The sequence below is a fragment of the Lithobates pipiens genome, unplaced genomic scaffold (assembly GCF_037356315.1).
Source record: "Lithobates pipiens isolate NorthernLeopardFrog02 unplaced genomic scaffold, aLitPip1_a1.2 Scaffold_16, whole genome shotgun sequence".
Lineage (NCBI taxonomy): Eukaryota > Metazoa > Chordata > Amphibia > Anura > Ranidae > Lithobates > Lithobates pipiens.
Window position 1 is genome coordinate 363,466,298 of NW_027507748.1, and position 20,740 is coordinate 363,487,037.

At 44.7% G+C, this 20,740-nt stretch overlaps 1 protein-coding gene across 3 annotated transcripts in view; it reads left to right on the forward strand.

The window, feature by feature from the left end:
* The window catches only part of LCK (LCK proto-oncogene, Src family tyrosine kinase), a 76,262-nt gene that overhangs the window by 10,539 nt on the left and 44,983 nt on the right, over positions 1–20,740 (forward strand). For 2 of the 3 annotated variants that reach the window (XM_077482001.1, XM_077482002.1), the window contains exons 2-3: positions 3,661–3,771; positions 13,916–13,991. In XM_077482001.1, the coding sequence (XP_077338127.1) occupies positions 3,661–3,771; positions 13,916–13,991 (187 nt within the window). Of the gene's footprint in view, positions 1–3,629; positions 3,772–13,915; positions 13,992–20,740 lie in introns of all 3 variants that reach the window. The other variant, XM_077482003.1, reaches the window with a different exon arrangement.

Genomic DNA, 20,740 nt, shown 5'->3' on the forward strand with positions numbered 1-20,740 from the left:
TCACCAGAACTAGTGTCCCCAAAGGAATATTTCCCCTCTATTACATTTCTGGAGACAACCCAAAATGTGGGTAATTTCTTTTACTTTCACATTCAATGATAATAGTAAACGGGATAAATAGAGAGGATGAATCTCCTTAGTGGGGACACAGACTGCAATAAAAACTGACAAGAGTTCTAATCCCTCTCCACTCCATCCAAAACTTTAAAAAATGTTTTTTTCCTTTAGTTATACTCACAGTTTAGTTATGCACACCTACCAATTGTTTAGACAAATATAATTGACTAAATAAAATCTCTACATATGAACCTGTTCAGCTTGGGGGGATTTATCAAAACTGGTGCAGAAAGAATCTGGACCAGTTATACATGCCAACCAATTGGTTCTATCGTCAGCTTGTTCAGTCAAGCTTTGAAGAAGAAAGATAGACTCTGACTAGTTGCCATGCACAACCGCTCCAGATCTTGGATGCTCCAGTTTTGATAAATTCTCCTTCTTATGTTTAGTTTAACTTGTGCAGGTTTGTGACAGGTTTACTTTGGATGAGTCTTTCATGGTTTTGTCCCTGTCTATATCCCCAATGTGAATATTTCCTTACTTAAAAAAAGAACAGCTTTTGCTACCCAAAACAACATATGCATCGTTCATGTAAATAAATCACAACCCCACTGTCAGTTTGTGTGTAACTTACCTATTTTAGCTGTATACAGCAGGTTTCTGTGTCTGTGATGTCACCCCTCCTCCTGGCTGAATGTCAAGATTATCTGACTTCCTGTTTCTTTCCTTTTCCAGTCCTGATACTACTTGTCCCAAGATCCTTTGAGCCTCTGTAGCTTCATGGTAGTCACTTGTACCCATTCTGGGAGTTGATGTGGGTGGGTCCTAGGATTACTGTGGCTGTTTCTGGGCCATCGTGTGGGTGGTGAAAGGTGTAAATGTGTCATACCACCTCCTTTGTCATTCCTTTGACTACAGAGGAAGGGCTAAGGCAGGTTATGATGAAGGTGTTTCCTTCATACTGTATGTAAATTAATCACTTCACAGAGAGCAGCGCTCTGGGAAGGCGTGATCTGACTCCCCCTGTTCACATTGGTCAGCATCTTTACCTGGGCAGGATTGAATTCTAATTGTGATCTATTCCATCCTGCACAGCAGCACAGCTAGCTTTCAGAACACGCTGTGTATGAAGGGGTTTCCTTATTTAATAATGCTGTGATCTATGACCTGGGAGGTTTAGGCTCTTCCTGTAGGTGTGACTAGGTGGGATTAAATGCTAATTAGAATGTATTCAATCCCACCCACCATCAGAGCTGTGAAGGAAGTTACATCATTTGGAGAGTCTGAAAGACTACAAAGGGGAGTGTTACAGACTATAGCTGGTGTAGGAAGTGGCTGTGGAAGGGACAGCGTCTATCAGCAGGATATCCAGAATGTCACATGGTACAAATCCACAACCAAACCCAGAATATCAGGGGATCTGCATAGAACAGAGCAACATGGTACAGAGGCATGATCTACGCTGGGATTGATCATTAAATTCAGTTCTATTGAAAAGAAAGTTGGAATTCAGCTTTAAGGCGTAACTAAACCCTCCTATCCTTTGCAGCCAAGGAAGATGCCATATAAGCTTCTATTTGATCTGTAGTTGTCATGGTTCTGCATACATGATCAGTTATGATTCCAGCAGTGGGGTCTTTTGGTTTTCTGCTGCCCTGGGCAAGACTAAATTCAGATGCCCCCCCCCATCTAAATTTGTCCCACTCCTTCCTGTTTATGATTGATCCTTTTATCTGTAAACCCGATCCTCTTTAGGCTCCACCTCTTCCTATTAAGAGCTCCACCTATGTGTTGGCCACATGGGGTCTCCAGGAGCTACGTGGGGTCTCTGGGAGCTACATTGGGTCTCTGGGAGCTGTGTGGGGTCTCTGGAGGACTATGCGGAGTCTCTGGGAGCTATATGGGGTCTCTGCTGAGCTATGTTGGGCTCTGGGCGCTATGTGGGGGTCTCTGGGAGCTGTGTGGGGTCTTTGGTGGCTATGCGGCTAATTAAGCCAGTGACAGAAAAGAAAATGCCATGCAGAACAAGTTAATTACAGCACATACCAGGCAGACTCCCCCTTTAAGTGCACATATCAAGTTGTAGTGGTCTGAAGTGACCATTACAGCCCACCCTGTGAGCTTTAAGGAGAATTCCTCCCCCCTAGAAAAACAAATTACATGTGACTCTTTGCAAGCCCTCCATCTGCAGCCTCTGCCTTAGGTGAAACCAATAATCAACCACTTTTAAAAGAAAATAATAAAACAGAAAACAAAAAAGGAAATCATAAAATAGGTGCTCTTTCTTTGAAAAAATAATAATGATATGCCCTTCAAAGAGTACAGAGTCTGCCTACCTGCCAGTGAGTCCGAGCCTGCTGAGAGTGTTCATGGGGAGCCAGCTGCAGGCAGTAGTCCTCTTAACTGCCTCTCTTACAGGACATAAAATGGGGCTCCCAGGCTTTATCCTCCTCCCCTCTACAATGAGCAGCTGGTGGAGGAGGTACTGCTGGCGAGTACCTGTGCTTCACTTGCAGCAGGTAATGCAAAAAAACAGTGGTGGCTACAGAGGGGAGCATGGGGGACGGTGCACCTTGGCAAATGCACTGAGAAGTGCAGCAGTCCTGGTGGAGATATCCCTTCTCCACAGGACTGCAGTGTGCCTGCCTGGTCCCTTTCTCCTCCTGCTGGCAGCAACCACGGGGGGGGGGGGGGGGGGGGTTAGATGGTGCCAGCCAGGTGCACCAGCTCCTTGGCTGGGTGTGGAGTGTGGGCGCATGGCGGCAGCTCCAGTGGCTCTTCTAGTCTGGGTTCCGGGAGCTCGTGCCAGTCCAGATCCAGGTCAGCTGGTGGTGCATTTTGTCCTTGGGGATCTGCAAGGGGCGGCGCTGCCCCCCTAAAAAATGCCTCCCAAGGCAAACACCTTGTTTGCCTCAAGGCAGATATACGCCCCTGGATACCAGCCATTTGAGGGCTTGACAATGCAGTTGAGAGCACAAGCAATTATGTCACTTATCATTTTTGGCATGCCTTGAGTGTAACTCGATGGTTTAGTTCTGCTTTAAAGTGGAAGTAAACCCATCGATTTAAACAGTTAAAAAAAAAAGGCTCGCCGGGAATGCTAACTGCACATTGGCTGTGCTCTTAGCCAAACTATCAAACCATCCAATGGCTGGTGTCATAACGAATCACATGTGCAGCACCATAGCAGTTGAAGATTAAACAGAAGCAAAGATGGCAGCCTCCTTGGTTGAAAACGATAGGGGAGTTTACTTCCACTTTAAACACACTGAAACTCTTTATTAGAACATATGTTTGACAAGCAATTCATAGATACTTTAAGTTGCATGGTTCAGTAAAGAGGAATCACATTGTCAGGAACAAATTTTCCATATGAATGGATGGATCAGGTACTTTTGTGAATACAAAGTTATACGTTTTTTAATTGTTTTACTGGGGAACAATGTCTCAGAATAAATGTGCTATTTCTGTTACTTGCTTGAGTACTGGATGATAATAAAGTTTGTTTATTGAGATATTAAGTTTAGCCATCTTACTTGCTTGTAAACGTTAATATAAGTCTATGTACACAGACCTTCACTGAATGAAGACTCTTTACTTAAGGATCTTTATGCAGATACAATGGGGTGCGCCTGTAGCTCCGAATACGAAGATGACTGGATGGAAAATTTTGATATTTGTGAAAACTGCCATCTGCCACGGGAAAAGTCACACGTAAGTATAATGCTATTTAAAGTTTATGTAAAGATTGTCAGATAAAAAGTTTAAATGGGTTTTAACCGTTAATGTCAAGTTAAAGGGGAAATTTTAAAGAAATATGAATTGGCATATTCAGCTTACTAAAAGCAGTAATAAGGTCCCCCCTACAGATCGCAGGCTTTGAGTAACTGAACGCAGGGTGGTTTCAAATGCTTCTCTCTCTGCAAATAGTTCAGCCGTGGCACTTTGATCTCCAAGTCTGCTGTATGTAACTACCTTTGGAAAGCAATGCACATCAATTGGTCCAGTCTCCTGCAGACCTGCTGTATATTATCATTCTATCTTTGTTGGTTATTATATTGGAAGACTGAAGCCAGGAGGCACTGAGCAGCATTAATAATTCCCACAGGGGTGCCAGGGATTCCCTACCATAATTAAACCTAGCATTTCCATCATAAAATTTGTCCCACAATTAGGACTTCTACCAGTCTAGGGATATATAACAAACTTCAACATGCAAAAAACTTTTATAATAAATTGATAAGAGTGCGTATATACAGAATTATATTAACCTACTTACAGATTTTTCTGTATAGACAAATTATTCTAATGTCTTTTTAATTATTGCTGTTAATCAGCTACATGGAGCAGATCACTCAGCTATGATTTCTTCACCTTTTTAATTGTGCAACTAGACCCCATTCCAAGCTACTATGGCTATAGTTACACCTGCGGTAGCTGAGTATATTTTATGTTGTATACAGTATGTAGTCATAGACACTAGAGACCAGAACATTTTTAAAAATGAATGAACACCTTGGCCAACTGTTCAAGTCCAAAGCCTATAAATGCGTGTTGTGGGAAAGACTGTAGATTAGCAGCAAGAAGACAACAAAATCTTTACTGTTTGGGAGACTGTCAGTCAATGCCCACATGCAATATAAAAAACATATTAAGTCCTTTCTTTTAATCCAAGTCATTGTTAGCTCACACTACCGAATGTTACTGCTTAGTCCTCTTACAAAGGAGCATTTGTCACCTAGGGAAAATGTTAATGGCAAGTGATTATTCTGTGTTTACTGTGGGTTTTTAGGAAGTTACTTTAAAGGCAAATGTGAATATCTGCATAATGATGTTACAATATTTTTACAAACATTTCCAAATCTAGCTGGAAATGCATTTGTTTATAATAAATTTAAATATACATCATGCAGCGCTCCCTGTTTTCTAATGTGTAAAACTAAAATATATACAATATCGAATGCAAAAAAAAATTCTTTGCGAGAATCACATGCAGCACCTTCTACTTAGGTAGGTGCTAGAAGTTAGGATTTTTGTAGTACAGGCAAATTTAGGCAGGCCTAGCTGGAAAACTTGTTTGTTTTGTTCTGCGTGGGCTAGGAGTAGCTCAGAGTAGCAGCTGTGACTCACAGAGAGCATCACTCTACTGTCACTTCCATCTTGCTTCTAGATTATTCTAGAACAGGGTTTTGCAATTAGCGGACCTCCAGCTGTTGCAAAAAAAAGTCTCATGAGGGATATCAAGACTCTGACAGCCACAAGCATGACACCCAGACAGAGACGCATGGTGGCACTTGTAGTTTTGCAACAGCTGGAGGTCCGCTAATTGCATATCCCTGTTCTATAAGAATAGGAGTGGAAGGGAGGTGAAGCTGTCTGGGGTGTCTCAGGGAGCCCTGACCAATCCCCAACTAGGATTGGCAGGGGGCATGCCTCCTTGAAATACCTAGGGTCAGCCCAGCTGGGGAGGAGTTGTTGGGTGGAAGAACTGAGGATGAGTACTAGGCTGTCGGGGCCTAGAGTGAGCCCCCCCAGTCTGGGGGGTTACCTTGGGCTTTGGACTCGGGTGCAGGACGGAGTCCTTCAAGAACTCATGAAGGTTCCGAACAGGAGGAGTCAAAGAGGACAGCAGGCGATAGTACTGCTGGGAAAGTCATCAGGAGGGAACCACCGGTTGCAGCCAGGAGAGCTGCTGAGTGATATGTGCAGGCAAGAGGACTGGAGATGCATTGCCAGAGAGGACTGAGAGGAAACAAACAGTCAGGGCTGGGTGCGGAATCAGTGAGGACTGCAATGTCATGAACAGTGTAGTCGGGCATCTGCAGCCAGAAGGGCTTGCAGGACCTGAGGAGAACTGACTGGGAGCGGTAGTCCACCAGAAGAACAGCTAGCACTAATAAGACTCCATATTTTCTGCTTCACTATAGGGGCCCGTGGTCCCTGCCTGCAAAAGGAAAGTTACTTAGGCCTGGCTGAGCCAGTGTCAGGACTAACCACCATGTGCTAGCTGTTCTTGGAACCACTAAATAGGAAGCGACATCCAGGAGAAATGGAGCAAACCACTAGATAGGAAGCGAACAGTTGTGCTGGAGGAGTGAACAAAGAGTGTACATAGTTGTCCTTAGCAACTTTTCTATTATTCCCCTGGGCATCCCATCATTCCCATCCCCATCCAAGTTGAATTCCCCCAATAAAATAACAAAAACAAAGCCAACGGACGGTAATTTGTCTTGGAGTGTCTGGGAATTTAATGCCGGGCCAGGCAGGGTGACAGGTGGGCCACAACACTTATCAGCCCCTATGGGGGTACTGCTACATTTGGGGGCTCATTCTGGGACCACCTGTTCATGGATAACCTGCCGGTCATTGCCCCTAGCAACCGAAGTTAAATGAGCCAGGGAACTGTGCTTTGTTTCACCATTATTGAGGAATTAAATACAGGGGAAAAACTTATGTGCTCTGCCTGCTATTCAGAACTGTAATAATAAGTTCCATTGCCAATAGCAACCAGCGGAAGTCGTTACCAGTTGTTACTGCCTGCTCACCCAGCTGCCTCAACCAGCACTGGGGTGGACACTTATACTAATCCTGCAATTCAGTGACTTTGCACCATGTGCTGTCACCATGGCAACCATGGAGGGCGTTCTCGCCCATGGATTACAAATATGGTCAGCACTCTGCAAGTGTTGGACATCTCTCACTGGATTACAAATATGCCCAGCGCTCTGCAAATTCTGGGTATTCTAAACTTTTTCTCCAAACTCTTGCATTATTCAGTAAGGTGCCTGGAAGTGTCTCTTGTTGGCTGGGGTGATCAGGGTAAACCTGCAGGTGCCTGCAGGCAGAACTGTGATGAGATAGTGCCCTTCAGTGAGACATTGGCTACACACTTTATTGTTACTACCGGCAACCACTGGAAAAGTCAGAGGTCATCAGTTCACAGTTGATCAGGCACAGTCAGTGCCGAGCAACATGCCTGAACAAGTCCTGCTAGCGTCAGCATGCCTGATAACTTGAGTTCATCTAACAAGCGGTTACAGCAGCCTGCCCAGGGAGGGGTCTGCCTATCAGTTTGGCAGACACCAGCCTGTCTGGAAGTGAGGGGGAGCGGTGCCACACCCTGCAGGAGACCTAGCGTTCCCTGCTAGCAGCAGACACCACAAGGCAGCGTAGCAAGATGGTGGAGGGTGGTCGGCTGCTACCCACTCTAATGTGGTTGGCAGAAAAGCACTGCTGGACACTGATTGGAGCCTTGTGGGGGATTCGCCCTCAGGATGATCAATGGGATGGAGCAGTTGTGCCTGCTATGTCCAGAGTGCCAGGTCCCGACCGCTTGCCACTTACCCGACTGGGGTCCATCGAGCAGGAGCTGCCATACTATATTCTACTATACTATAATAATACTATATACTATACTATACTGTGGACCAGCTATCAGGACCCTGTTAATCACCCAGTTAAGGCAGAGTGGAGTCCAGGCCTGGTGACTCCCCTGCAAACAGAGCAGAAATTCGAGGAGAAGAGACTGCCATAACCTGTGGCCTGGCTAGGGATCTGGCAACTGTGAGTACTGCCCAGCAGGAACCAGATAAAGTCCCTGAGGTGCCGGCCAACTCTAAGCCCATTGCCATCTCAGTTCAGAGGGAGCGAGTGTCAGAGGAAGGTGCACCTTCAGGTGAGCTAGACAGAGAGAGCGAGGGCTGGGCCATTAATTTGGGTTCCTCAGACTACAGGCTGAGTTTGGATTCCTAGAGAGACTGGTGGAGTGGTCATCCCCGAGTGAAAGGAGTGGAAAACTGGAGGATCTCAAATCCACAAAGCCCAGTCTGAGAGTGGTGATGGGCCAGAGTCAGTAGTGGGGTCTGAAGAAGCCACTGGAACCCTGACCAGCAGCAGATTTTTTTTAACAGACCCTCCATCACCCAGACCAGAGCACCATCAGTGGGTTGTGTGATCCCAAGATGCATGTGTCCTGGCTGGGAAAGGAAGACCAAAGAATTGCCAAGGTTTTTCCAGTTCCAGCGGGAAGTGCAAAGGAGTGGGGTCTGGATTATCCATATGATCCTCTCCAAATCATGAATGTTGTGGAGAACTCCCAAGAAGAGTGTTAGAACGACAGGATTTGGGATTTCTTGCATATCCACAAGCCTTTGCGGGTGCCAGAGAGTGAGATCTAGGCCTGCTTCAAGAACATTTTGATTGAGTGGTGGCTGGGGAAAGTCATTTACAAGGAGCCGATGCTCATTGCCAAAGCAGGACGGCCTACAAAGAGCCACTCGGTCTCCATTCAGGAGGAAGGGGGAGTCTGGAAGAGGTTGCCTGACCCCCATTTCTATGCCTAGGAGACTGTGAGGAGGTACAGTTGGCATGGAGACCATATGCATAAACTGCTGGGGAGTAGCAGAATGTGTATCTTTTCCTCCTGACTTTCTGCAGGATCAGGCCAGCCTGCCTGCCTGGATGTGTCCAACTGAAGGATGGTTTCCCTTATTGCAAGGACATTTAAAGGGTGAGGCCTGATCTTATTTGAACTCTCTTACAGAGCCTGTTTGTCCAGGGGGGGGGGGGGGGGGGCCCTACCACCAGGAACTCCGGAGAAGAACTGTCCATCTTGCATATATGTTTTTTTTTTCTTCCCGTTGTTTCTGTCAGCTGGTTATAGCCCCCTCCTGACAGAACAAACAAAAAAAAAATGTGTGTTGGATTGAGTTTTCTTTTATTTCTGTCGGCAGGATGCTAACTCCTGCCCAATATAAATTGTGTACAGTGTATAGTTAAGTCTGAGCGTAGGGTGTGTTAAACTGTTACGTCTTCTCTTAGGGTCTTTTGGGATGGGACGGCTGTCCATCTCCTCTGACTGGAGACAAGAAAATATCCTGCTGGCAGAGCATCATTCTCCCGGGAGTGACGCTATGACCCAAATGTGTATTGTATAATAATGTTAGTTACAGGGACCTGTAGCTATGAGTGTGTTACCTTTTTCTGTACAGATGTAAATACCTATCAGAAATCTGGGTCTGACAATGGGTCCAAGGATTTCATCCCGATACCTAATGGCAGTCAGGGTGCTATTGCCTGGCCTGTAGAGGTCTGTGCGTCCCTCCATGGATATGCCTCCCCAGACCATCACTGACCCACTGTCAGGTCACCTTGAGGCGAGGTGACAGATGCACACCGTAGGAATCAGGAGTGCACCGCAAGGTTGTGGACCCTACGGCTGACTGCTGCGGACGGGAGACAGGTCCCACCGGGGTTAGAGCGTAAGATTCCCTGGGGCGCGGAGTCTAAGAGCCAGCAGGTGTTCACCAGAGCCTTGAGTGGTGAGGATGGACTTGGCTGCAACTGGCTCCAGGTCGCGACCCTCAGGTTCCCCCAGCTCACACCCACAGTAGGCAACAGGAGAATAGGGATGGTGAGGGACAAAGTCAAGGTCGGGGCCACAAGCAGACTGGAATAGTCGGAGACACGCCAAAAGGTCAGGATCACAGGCAAACAGGGATAGTCAAAGACACGCCAAAGTCGGTAACAGAACAACAGAAGTGCACACGGCAGGTAACAGGAAGCTAAACACACAAAGGAATACACAATGGTTGATCAGCACTCTTGGCTTGCAGTGCACAGGTTAATATAAGGTTCCCTGATAGGGCCTGGGGTGGAGCCATGCTTAGAGGAGAGGTTATAAAAACCACCAGGTGGAAGTGGCTGGCCTCTTAGTCTGAACACATGAGGGGAGGTAAGCAAACAGGAAGATCACTGCATAACCATGACACCCACCATCAAACCGGTCATGCTGAACGATATTACAGGCAGTATAACATTCTCCACAGCTTCTCCAGACCCTTTTACGTCTGTCACATGTGCTGAGGGTGAACCTGCTCTCATTTGTGAAAAGTACAGGACGCCAGTGGTGGACCTGACAATTCTGGTGTTCAATGGCAAATGCCAATCGAGCACCACAATGCTGGGCAGTGAGCACAGGGCCCACTATATGACATTGGGCCCTCTGGTCATCCTCATGAAGCCTGTTTCTGATTGTTTCGTCAGAGACATTCACACCAGTGGCCTGCTGGAAGCACTTTTGTAGGGCTCTGGCAGTGCTCATCCTGTTCCTCCTTGCACAAAGAAGCAGATACTGGTCCTACTGCTGGGTTAATGACCTTCTACTGCCCTGTCCAGCTCCCCTAGAGTAACTGACTATCTCCCGGAATCTCCTCCATGCTCTGGGAGACACAGCAAACCTTCTAGCATTGGCACGTATTGATGTGCCATCCTGGAGGATTTGGACAGCCTGTGCAAACTCTATAGGGTCTAGGTATTGCTTCTTGCTACCAGTTGTGACACTGACCCTAGCCAAATGTAAAACTACTGATAAACAGTCGGAAAAGATGAGTAGGGGAAAAAAATTCAGTGGCCTGAATTGATTTGATGGCAGAGGAGAAGTGTGTGTGTGTTGCAGAGGTGCATTATTGAGATGTAGATGGATGAATGGACTCTGTACCTAGTGTTCTCTTGAACCCTGTGCATAACATACTCCAGAACCCAACTTCCTGTACATAACGCACTGCAGAACCCAGTACACAATGCACTCCAGAACCCAGTACATAACGCACTCAAGAACCCACCTTCCTGTACATAACGCACTCCAGAACTCAGTACATGACGCATTTAGGAACCCACCTTCCGGTACATAACGCACTCCAAAACCCATCTTTCTGTACATAATGCACTCCAGAACCCACCTTCATGTACATAACGCACTCCAAAACCTACCTTCCTGTACATAACTCACTCCAGAACCCAGTACATAACGCACTCCAGAACCCACCTTCCTGTACATAATGAACTCCAGAACCCAGTACATAACGTAGTCCAAAACCCAGTACATAATGCACTCCAGAACCCAGTACATAACACACTCCAGAACCCACCTTCCTGTACATAATGCACTCCAGAATCCAGCACTCGCTATCTAGCACTCTCCTGAACCCCGTACACGGTGCACAATGCACTTCAGAACCCTGCGCTCTGTAACTAGCACTCTCCTGGACCCTGCACTTTGTACCTAGCACTCTCCTGAACCCTGCACCTCATGCATAATGCACTCCAGAACCCTGCACTCTGTAGCTTGCACTCTCCTGAACCTTGCTCTCTGTACCTCACACATTCCTGAACCCTGCACCCTGTGCATATTGCACTCCAGGACCCTATATAATGCTCTCAAGAACCCACCTTCCTGTACATAATGCACTCCAGAACCAAGTACATAACGCACTCCTGAACCAAGTAGATAACGCACTCCTGAACCAAGTACATAACGAGCTCCAGAACCCACCTTCCTGTACATAATGCACTCCAGAGTGCAGTACATAATGCATTCCAGAACACAGTACATAACGCACTCCAGAACCCACCTTGTGTACATAACGCACTCCAGAATCCAGCACTCTCTATCTAGCACTCTACTGAACCCTGAACCTTGCATAATGCACTTCAGAACCCTTCACTCTGTAACTAGCACTTTCCTGAACCCAGCACTCTGTACCTCACACTCTCCTGAGCCCTGCACCTTGTGCATAATGCACTCCCAAACCCTGCGCTCTGTAGCTAGCACTCTCCTGCACCCTGCACTCTGTACCTCACACGCTCCTGATCGCTGTATCAGTGGTCCCAAAAAAGTGTCCGATCTGTCCGCCACTATGTTGCAGTCCCACTAAAAATGGCAGTGCTCATCCTGTTCCTCCTTGCACAAAGAAGCAGATACTGGTCCTACTGCTGGGTTAAGGACCTTCTACTGCCCTGTCCAGCTCCCCTAGAGTAACTGACTATCTCCCGGAATCTCCTCCATGCTCTGGGAGATACAGCAAACCTTCTAGCATTGGCACGTATTGATGTGCCATCCTGGAGGATTTGGACAGCCTGTGCAAACTCTATAGGGTCTAGGTATTGCTTCTTGCTACCAGTAGTGACACTGACCCCAGCCAAATGTAAAACTACTGATAAACAGTCGGAAAAGATGAGTAGGGGAAAAAAATTCACTGGCCTCCACCTGTAAAATCATTCCTGTTTTGGAGGTTGTCTCATTGTTGCCCATCTAGTGCACCTGCTGGTAATTTCATTAACACCAAAGCAGCTGATTAAGAACCCCCTCTGCTACTTAACTGACAAGTTCATTATCCCAGGAGTTTAATTGATTTGATGCTATACTCTGATTAAAAAGTGTTTTTGATTTAATTTAATCTTAAAAAAAAATTTTGAGCAGTGTATTTTCGTTTTACATGTTAGAAAACATGAGCACTGCAAAATTATATATTTAATTTATTGTACTGGATGATTACACAAGGATGTTAGCAGCCCCATATTGGAATATTGGTTAAGTAGCGCAGGAATAGTCTTATCATTTATATTAGTTTATAAATCTTCTCTAAACCTTTTTTTTTTTTTAGCTGCCCTCATCTTCACTGTTTGCAGCTCAATATCAGATTTGGGAATTACTCACATCTAAACTTCCCCCTATAGACCATAATGACAACTAAAATACAGCAGCTGCTTACTGCAGTTTTAAAAGTTGGCATGTTTACCACATTTAACAAATCCAACATCTATGTTGATGAAGTTATTGGATATAAATGAGTCCAGTTGTATTAATCAACACCACATCCCAATATTGTATTGAAAAATCATTAAAGAAGAAAACATCCCTGTTTTCTTCTTTAATGTTTTTTTCTATGTGGATGAATACAATCTATATTTCCTTTCTCTTTGTGCACGTGTATAAATAAATATACATTATACCCATATACATCAAGATCCTTTAAAGGGGAAGACGCAGCTGACCTATTGCTTTTTGATAATAGATCCACATGTTTAGGTGAGAGTATATTATGAATGGTGGCGGGACTCACTTGTGGTATTATTGGTGTGAAGGAGCATCGAAGATACACTGATTACACAAGATTTGGAGAAAATATTTATTTTTGTGGACATTTGTGTGCTATTCATATGTTTTCTGAAATTTAAGGATGTTAAGGTTTTGGACTATGGTTCACATTTTCACAATGTATGCACACTAATACACAATTTTTATCATTTGATTATTATTCTTTTCTTTGTGTCATCTGATTTTGGTTATAGTCTCTGCAACAAAGATTCATGGGTAATATTGCTGTACACAAGGGATAGAGGCTATATAACGTATGTTAAAAATACAGACCTAGTGGTGTGCAGCGCTTTTTTTTTTTTTGTCTTCATTTTATGTTGATGTGGGAAGCACATAACAATGTGGTTAGCAACAACTGAACATAGGTCATTGCTTATTTTTTGTTTATTTAATAGGTTTGTGCAGAGAATCATTTTTACTTAAAGTGTAAGTAAACCCCCCTATCGTTTTCAGCCAAGGAAGCTGCCATTTTTGCCTCTGTTTAATATACAACTACCATGATGCTGCACATGTGATCAGTCATGACACCAGCCATTGGATGGTTTAACAGTTTGATTGAGAGCACAACCAATGGGAGTGTTACATTTCCGGCATGCCCCGGAAATGAAACTGTTTTGTGGATGGGTTTACTTCCGCTTTAACATGGGCAAAGTGCTGTAGCCCATAGCAATCAAGCAACAATTGTTTTTGTCTTGACTGTGCTATACTACAGAAAGGTGAAATCTGTTAAGGTAAAACTGATTACTGCACTTTATGCTCTTCATCATAACTGTTTGTGCCACCCTTTCTCAAAAAATCTACTAATATTTGTCAAGTTGCTCGTTAACATAACAGGTATGGCCAGTGTGGCACCTCCGTGTAAATATGAATGTTCCAAGGAATGAGAATAGACAGAGTGACATATTTCTGTTTTTCTTTCAGACGATCACGCGATATGATGTACAGGATCCATTGGTTTCATATGTGCCCCAGGCCCCTCCAGGTTCTCCACTTCACGGTAGGAATGAGGCCACAGATTTATGTACACACAGCTGTTGTGCTGAGCTTTAACGTAGATAACTGAGTCAGATCCTCTTTGGTAAATTGTTCTTATACACATTCCATAATGTTGATTTTTAGGTAATAATATGACCATCTGAACACATGTACATGAAAAAAACAACTTTAGTTTGTAAACACCAAAGCCAGCTTATATTTGCACTTACAATGGTGAATAACAGGATAAAGGACGAGTATTTCCAAACTATAAGATTAAAAGTGTTCTATGGCATACCTCCCAACAGTCCCGGCTGGGCGAGACTCTCCCACATTTACACGTCTGTCCTGATGTACAAGGGCTTTGCCCGGCATAATTCTGTTGATGGAATGTTAACTTCTAGCTCAATGGGACCTGCAGCAGTGTGAACATCCAGCACAGCCAGGGATTGGCGTGCAAGCTGGCTGGGTGTGCACTGTGCAGCCATATTAAGAGACTGCACCTGTCAAATCGAAGCTGTGGATGTCGGAGATGAACTGCTACCCATACCTGCCCCTTTTTTCAAGCAACCAGTGCATAGGGAAAGAGGCATTCGTGCATTGCTGGCGGGGAAAGGTGCCAAGGCAGGGTTGTTTCAGCCTTCTGCAGTAGTTGAAAGTAAAAGCAGAGCAGCTCTCCCACAGCTCCTTCAACAGCCTCCCTACTCTGCACCACAATCCTTATCTCCTATCTGGTTGGGATGTTCAGGAGCTGAAAATGAGTGCGTACATAGTGCACTGAAAAGGAAGCTGTGACAGAGCCAGTTACAGAAAAGTGCTTTTAGAAAGATAATCATGTGGAGGATGGTGGAGCTTTGGGGAAGGGGGGATGGGAAGAAGAGGGCAGAGGAGAAGTGTGTGTGTGTTGCAGAGGTGCATTATTGAGATGTAGATGGATGAATGGACTCTGTACCTAGTGTTCTCTTGAACCCTGTGCATAACATACTCCAGAACCCAACTTCCTGTACATAATGCACTGCAGAACCCAGTACACAATGCACTCCAGAACCCAGTACATAACGCACTCAAGAACCCACCTTCCTGTACATAACGCACTCCAGAACTCAGTACATGACGCATTTAGGAACCCACCTTCCAGTACATAACGCACTCCAAAGCCCATCTTTCTGTACATAATGCACTCCAGAACCCACCTTCATGTACATAACGCACTCCAAAACCCACCTTCCTGTACATAACTCACTCCAGAACCCAGTACATAACGCACTCCAGAACCCACCTTCCTGTACATAATGAACTCCAGAACCCAGTACATAATGCACTCCAGAACCCAGTACATAACACACTCCAGAACCCACCTTCCTGTACATAATGCACTCCAGAATCCAGCACTCGCTATCTAGCACTCTCCTGAACCCCGTACACGGTGCACAATGCACTTCAGAACCCTGCGCTCTGTAACTTGCACTCTCCTGAACCCTGCACTCTGTACCTAGCACTCTCCTGAACCCTGCACCTCATGCATAATGCACTCCAGAACCCTGCACTCTGTAGCTCGCACTCTCCTGAACCTTGCTCTCTGTACCTCACACATTCCTGAACCCTGCACCCTGTGCATATTGCACTCCAGGTCCCTATATAATGCTCTCAAGAACCCACCTTCCTGTACATAATGCACTCCTGAACCAAGTACATAACGCACTCCTGAACCAAGTAGATAACGCACTCCTGAACCAAGTACATAACGAGCTCCAGAACCCACCTTCCTGTACATAATGCACTCCAGAGTGCAGTACATAATGCATTCCAGAACACAGTACACAACGCACTCCAGAACCCACCTTAGTGTACATAACGCACTCCAGAATCCAGCACTCTCTATCTAGCACTCTCCTGAACCCTGCACCTTGCATAATGCACTTCAGAACCCTTCACTCTGTAACTAGCACTTTCCTGAACCCAGCACTCTGTACCTCGCACTCTCCTGAGCCCTGCACCTTGTGCATAATGCACTCCCAAACCCTGCGCTCTGTAGCTAGCACTCGCCTGAACCCTGCACTCTGTACCTCACACGCTCCTGATCGCTGTATAAATGTCAGTGGTCCCAAAAAAGTGTTTAATCTGTCCGCCACTATGTTGCAGTCCCACTAAAAATCGCTGATCACCGCCATTACTAGTAAAAAAACTAAAAAAATTTCATAAATCTATCCCCTATCTATCTATTTGTAGGCGCTATAACTTTTGCGCAAACCAATCAATATACGCTTATTGCAATTTTTGTTTTACCAAAAATATGTAGAAGAATACGTATTGCCCTAAACTGATGAAGACATTTTTTTTTTGTTTTTTGTTTTTTTGGATATTTATTATAGCAAAAAGTAAAAAAAATATATTTTTTTCAAAAATTTTCGGTCTTTTTTTGTTTATAGTGCAAAAAATAAAAAATGCAGAAGTGATCAAATACCACCAAAAGAAAGCTCTATTTGTGGGAAAAAAAGGACATAAATTTTGTTTGGGTACAACGTCGCACAACCGTGCAATTGTCAGTTAAAGCGACGCAGTTCTGTATCGCAAAAATGGTCTGGTCAGGGATAGGGATTTTTTAAAGTGATAGTAAACACACACTTTAATTTACATTATCCCTTCTCTTTATGTGTATGTATGATGGCACTGCATTTAATAAAAAAAAATCTAAGTAGCTTTTTCCATAATCAATTTACAACTGTCATGTGACCCAGGGATTTCCCAGTTCATCTACAGGAAAATATCAATGGGGGGGGCCTTCTAGTTCTCTGTGGCCGGTCACATGCCCCCCCCCCCCCCCAAACAAAAAAAGCCTTCAAATTACATAATTAATATTAAAAAAAGTTTTAAATTACACAAATATGTATTTTTGTGCAAAAACAAGGTGTGGGCTATCTAGGGCAGGGATCTTCAAACTATGGCCCTCCAGTTGTTCAGAAACTACAATTCCCATCATGCCTAGTCATGTCTGTGAATGTCAAAGTTTTACAATGCCTCATGGGATGCGTAGTTCCCTGATCTAGGGTAAGGTTCTGCCAATCACAGCCATGAGGATGAAACCCTATTCTTCCTACTCAGTTTGTAGTTTTTCAAACCTCCTTATTGCTATTGTGACCACACACAACATGGGGTACAAATCTTACCAATGGGTGCAAAAAACAGCCATAAAAACCTAACACAAAGTCTAGTCCTCCCACTTTTTCCAAAACCATAAAATAAGCTTCACCTAGAGATTAACTTTAAGACACCCCTATAACTACTGATATTAGCAAGGAAAGAATGCTGATTAGGCATGTTTTTTCATCTGTTTTATCCTTACATTTTGTCATTTGCAATAGAAGACCCAAGAATAGCTTGTTCTCATGACAACCACTGGCGTTCGAATACCAAACCAAATATTTCTCATCCTCTATTTTTTCTGTACTAGCGCTATTATCTAGCAAACTACAAATATGAAATGCATTTCTAATTTATAACAAAAGACAGGTCAACATTGCATCATTTAGAAATGTATATGGAAGTTAGACCCTGCATCAAGGTTGTCTGTGTTGTGTGGTTCAATATACAATATACTACAATATACTGTATTGTAATCTATAATTTAGCAGGCTTCTCCCATTCCTTTCTGTTGTATAACAGCACACAAGGAGCTGCTCACACAGCACCTGACAAAGCCAGGTATATACCAGCATTTAAAGCTAAACACCAGCCCCTTTGTTTGATAGACGGTGGAGGCTTTTTATTGCTGACTGACTATACCCCCCTTGTGTGGTATTTGTTCTCAGTTCCCATTCCCATCAGACAGAACAGAACATCTAGGGAAATCTCAGTTTTTCCATATCTAACTATCACACAAAACAGCAAATGAGGAAAATTCCATAAGAAAATGAATACGCAGTAATAAAGATACATTTTCTATATACTGAGGAAGATTTAGAACTCTGACAGGATTTCATGGCTGTAAGTGAATCGTTAACTACATGTCGACCGGCGCACGCCAATATACGTCGGCAGAATGGCATGGACAGGCAAATGAGCGTACAGGTACGTCCCTTTAAATTTGCCGCCGTGGTATCGCGTGCGTGCCGGAGGCGGTGTGCGCGCACGCCGGTCGGGACCTCCGTGGGTCCGATCGTGGATCCTGAGGACTCGATCGCCGTGGAGATACCCACGATCGTGTCATGGGAAGGAAGAACGGGGAGATGCTAATGTAAACAAGCATCTTCCTGTTCTGCCTAGTGACAGTGTCACTGATCTCTGCTCCCTGTGATCGGAGCAGAGATCAGTGACGTGTCATACACAGCCACACCCCACACAGTTAGAAACACTCCCCAGGGCTCACTTAACCCCTACACAGCTCCCTAGTGGTTAACCCCTTCACTGCCAGTGTCATTTACACAGGAATCAGTGCATCTGTATAGCACAGATTGCTGTATAAATGACAATGGTCCCAAAAATGTGTCAAAAATGTCTGAAGTGTTCGCCATAATGTCGCAGTCATGATAAAAATCACTGATCGCCGCCATTGCTAGTAAAAAAAATGAAAAATATTAATAAAAAATGCCATAAAACTATCCCCTATTTTGTAAATGCTCTAAATTTCGCAAACCAATCAATAATCGCTTATTGCAATTTTTATTTTTACCAAAAATATGTAGAAGAACACGTATCGGCCTAAACTGAGGAAAAATAATTTTTTTTTATATATTTTTGGGGGATATTTATTATAGTAAAATGTAAAAAAAATGCATTTTTTTCAAAATTGTCGCTCTTTTTTTTGTTTATAGCGCAAAAAATAAAAAACGAAGGGGTGATCAAATACAACTAAAAGAAAGCTCTATTTGTGTGAAAAAAAGGACGTCAATTTTGTTGTGGAGCCACGTCGCACGACCACGCAATTGTCAGTTAAAGCGGCGCAGTGCCGATTCGTAAAAAAGTGCTCTGGTCTTTGGCCTGCAAAATGGTCCGGGGCTTAAGTGGATAAGGAAACTTTCCTTAGGGCTAGCTTACAGTTTCTTGAAAACAAGGCTTCAGACAGGCTTTGTTAAAGCTCTCTGAATGTCAGTCAAAACTCCTGTCACTAAATAAAATGGTAAGCTTACAGTCCTGTTACACTTGCTTTTGCTTGGTGCTTCTATGAGGCTTCGGTGGGGCTTCAGTAGAGCTTTGATGGGGCTTTGGTGGGACTTCAATGAGGCTTTGATGAGGCTTCGGTGGGGATTCAAGCAAGTTTCGCCATAGACTTCTATGGAGGCTTTGAAGACTCTTTGAAGAATCACTAAGAGCTAGTTTACACTTGCTTCAAAACAAGGCTTTGGACAGGCTTTGTTAAAGCTCTCTGAAAGAGGTCTCAAAGATCCTGTCACTAAATAAAATGGTAAGCTCACAGTCCTGTTACACCTTGCTTTTGCATGGTGCTTCGATGAAGCTTTGGTGGGGCTTCGATGAGGCTTTGGTGGAGCTTTGGTGGGGCTTCGTTGAGGCTTTGTGGGACTTCGCTGAGACTTTGGTGGGGCTTCAGTGAGGCTTCAATCAGGCTTCACCATAGACTTCTATGGAGGCTTTGAAGACTCTTTGAAGCACCAGGAAGGGCTAGTTTACACTTGCTTCAAAACAAGGCTTTGGACAGGCTTTGTTAAAGCTCTCTGAACACCAGTCAAAGCTCTTGTCACTAAAAAAAAATGGTTAGCTTACAGTCCTGTTTACACCTGCTTTTGCTTGGTGCTTTGATGAGGCTTCGGTGGGGCTTTGGTGGAACTTCGATGGGGCTTTGGTGAGGCTTCAATGAGGCTTCGGTGGGGCTTCAAGCAAGCTTAGCCATAGACTTTTATGGAGGCTTTGAAGCACCACTGAAGCTACATGGGGTATCATTTTTGAAGGGAAGCTGCAGCAAAGCAAAGCAAAAGCAGGTGTAAACAGGACTGTAAGCTAACCATTTTATTTAGTGACAGGAGCTTTAACAAAGCCTGTCCGAAGCCTTGTTAAAGCTTCGTTGAAGCCGAACTACTTGTAAATGAGCCCTAAACCTACATGGGGTATAATTTTTGAAGCAAAGCCAAAGCAAAGCAAAAGCAAGGTTTAAACAGGACTGAAAGCTAAACATTTTATTGAGTGACAGGAGCTTTGACTAGCGTTCAGAGAGCTTTAACAAAGCCTGTCCGAAGCCTTGTTTTGAAGCAAGTGTAAACTAGCCCTTAACCACTTCCCGCCTGGCCTATAGCAGAATTACAGCCGGGAAGTGGTTCAGTTATCCTGACTGGTCGTCATATGACGTCCAGCAGGATAAGCCACGATCACGTGCTGGTGGGGGTGCGCTGGGGGGGGGGAGCGTCGGTTGGGGCGTGCAGCAATCGGTGGTGTGGTGTGTCAGTCTGGCACACCGCCTCACCAGTCTCGGTAAAGAGCCTCTGACGGAGGCTCTTTACCACGTGATCAGCTGTGTCCAATCACGGCTGATCACGATGTAAACAGGAAGAGCCGTTTAATGGCTTTTCCTCACTCGCGTCTGACAAATGCGAGTAGAGGAGAGCCCAATCCTGACAGGGGGGTCTGTGCTGATTGTTTATGTTTATCAGTGCAGCCCCCCCCATGGATGCCTGCCCAGGACCACCAGGGATGCCGCCAGGACCACCATGGATGCCCACAAAAAGAACCCCTACATGTATGCCACCCTAAACCACCAGGGATATGCCAATCAGTGCCCAGGCAGCAGCCAATCAGTGCCTATTAATAATGCCTGTCAGTGCT